Genomic DNA, 2,552 nt, shown 5'->3' on the forward strand with positions numbered 1-2,552 from the left:
GGGGGGGGGGGGGGGGGGGGAGTGGCAGGCAGGGTGTGGGGCAGTGGCCCTTTGGGGCTGTGGCCAGGGACAGCTGGGTTGGACCCCCTTTGCATTAAGGAGGAGGGAGCAGAAGGCTGTGAGGACAGGGGAGGGACAGGTAGACAGGAGGCTGCAGCCTGCTGGGGCCTGGATGCCAGGTCAACTTGTCTTTCATGGGGAGAACCCCTGGGGGCGCCATAGAGCACTTGCTTGACCCTAGCACTGTCTCGGAGATGGCTGGGGCATCCATCCCAAGGCCTCTGCTCAGAGCATTTCCAGTCCCCTCCGTCTCCCTCGTGCCCCCAGGTCAGTCCCAAAGGCCTGGCTGCAGGCCTGTCCACTGCTGCAGGAAGCATTAAGTCCCTGAAGCACAGATGTCAGCCAGCCCCACTTCCGCAGGGCCTCCATAGCCGGCCAAGGTCGCCTGCAGGGCGCTTGGCACTGGGAGCCAGCAGGCAGCCGGGTGCCCAGAGACCACGGATGTATGCACACCACCCATGACTCTCCCACACAGCACACCCACACGCCGCAGCCACGTTCTCACCATAAGAGACAACTTGCTTCACCTCCACTCCAGTAAAGCACCAATTTAAGCATGTTACAAGGATGAACTCATTTGGGACTCCGGGTATAGCTCAGTGGTAGAGCACCTGCCTAGCCTGTACGAGGCCCTGGGTTCCATCCCCAGTACCACCAAAATAAATGCTTCCAACCCCAAGAGGTGGGCAACGTGTAGGGCCCAGAGAGGCTGAGTCACACAGCGGTGGCTGTCAGAGCTGGGTCCCAGGTAGCACCCTGCCAAGAACAGACCTCCCTCCTGGGCACCCAGCCCTGCCTGGGTCTCACCCTCACCACGTCCTCCTATGGGCTGCAGCTGCTTTTATTCCGGAAGGGTGCAAGAGGCCAAGGGGGGCTAGGAGCATGGTCCTGAGTCACTCTCGGAGGCCCCCTGCCCTTACCCCCACACCGGGCACAGCAGGAAGTCACCTGGTGCCCACTCAGAGTGAAGGTGAAAATGCGGTTAATTGGGCCCCACAGGGCCTCGAGCAAGCAGCCAGAGAGGGAGGGGCTGGGCCAGTGGTGTCCCTGGGCCTGTGCGGAGGGCTGGAGGGAGCTGGCACAGGGGATACGCCCTAGTCTAGGTGTATGCATTTGTCCAATGGGGAAGCAATGGCCTTTCCTGAAGCCAGCACCCCAGCACCAGGTAGCTGAAGCAGGGAGCCCCTGGCACAGGCCTGGGTGCCATCAGAGCTGTCAGAGAGGGGTCACCTCTGCTCTTCACCTAAAGGGTCATCCTTTTACAGATGAGACAGTGGGCACACAGCCAGAGGAAAGAACACAGTCTTGCAGCTGTGAAGGGACTATCTGGGCCAGGTGACCTCCGAGCCATCTGCCCAGGGGTTGTTTATCTGGGCGTGGGTCCCCAGGGTCGCTCTGGAGCCCTAGAGCCTCGCTCAGGTATACAAGCCTGAGCCTGACGGCAATTAAGCCGGATGCCCTAACGAGGAGGCCCGTTAAGGAGCTGTGCTTTGGGGTTGGCGGCTGCAGGCCCCTGGGGAGGCTCCTCCACCCCCTGGCGCGGTGCCTTAGGCCTTAGGGAAGTGGATAGAGGACCCAGAATCCAGACCCTTATTGGGTCCGCCCCTTGTAACAAGGTGGCCTGTTTCTTCATCTGGAAAAGGTACTGTATTCGGCTGCTTGGGGAGTTTTCTGGGAGGATGAGTCCGCGCCACGCCTGGGAGTAGGTCTGTCCTCTACGCAGCCCAGCCGGAAGGGCAGCTTCACATCTTTCCTCTCCTAGAGGGAGCAGAGTGTGCTGGGCGCGCCCCCTGCCGGCCGCCCCACGCTGCCCGAACCAGTGGGGGCTACAGCCCCCCAGTGCCTCGGTTTCCACAGGTGTGAAACCAACTCCTGGAGAGGGTGATGGGGAAGGGCAGTGTCCCTGGAGCCTGAGTGCAGCTCAGGGAGGGGCTTCTTGGGATCAGGAGTCCTCAGCCCCGGGGCCTCGGCTTTACCTTTCCGGGTGAAGTGAGGTCTGGGACTCGGTAGCCCCGGCTCACTCCCCTCCCCCGCAGTGGACGGCTGCATTCACCGGGCCGCCGGGCCTCTGCTCACAGACGAGTGCCGGACCCTGCAGAGCTGCGAGACCGGCCAGGCCAAGATCACGGGCGGCTACCGCCTGCCGGCCAAGTGTGAGTCCAACTCCAGGGCTCACGCGTACAGGGCCGCGGGGGTAACGCGGGGTGGGGTTGTGGGGCGCAGCCGCACAGTCGCAGGTGCGCCTGTTAACTTCAGGTGCCAGGGCCTCGCACCCTTCGGCACCTCCCCGGAAGGGCTGGGGCTCCAGAGGAGCTGCGGCCGCGTACACGTGTGGGTTTAGGCTTCAGGACACTCGCGCGCACGCAAGGGTAGGTCCTTCTCGCTCAGGCGGCACTCTGACCCCGTGGCTCCCACAGACGTCATCCACACGGTGGGACCCATCGTGCATGGAGAGCCCAGCGCCGGCCAGGCCGCCGAGCTTCGCAGCTGCT

At 63.3% G+C, this 2,552-nt stretch overlaps 1 protein-coding gene across 1 annotated transcript in view; it reads left to right on the forward strand.

Annotated features, from left to right (window-relative positions):
* The window catches only part of Macrod1 (mono-ADP ribosylhydrolase 1), a 139,100-nt gene that overhangs the window by 135,690 nt on the left and 858 nt on the right, over positions 1 to 2,552 (forward strand). The window contains exons 7-8 of the mRNA XM_010636186.2: positions 2,097 to 2,213; positions 2,478 to 2,525. Coding sequence (XP_010634488.2) covers positions 2,097 to 2,213; positions 2,478 to 2,525 — 165 coding nt within the window. The remainder of the gene's footprint in view (positions 1 to 2,096; positions 2,214 to 2,477; positions 2,526 to 2,552) is intronic.

Source organism: Fukomys damarensis, unplaced genomic scaffold, assembly GCF_012274545.1.
Source record: "Fukomys damarensis isolate Sample0158 unplaced genomic scaffold, DMR_v1.0_HiC HiC_scaffold_27, whole genome shotgun sequence".
Lineage (NCBI taxonomy): Eukaryota > Metazoa > Chordata > Mammalia > Rodentia > Bathyergidae > Fukomys > Fukomys damarensis.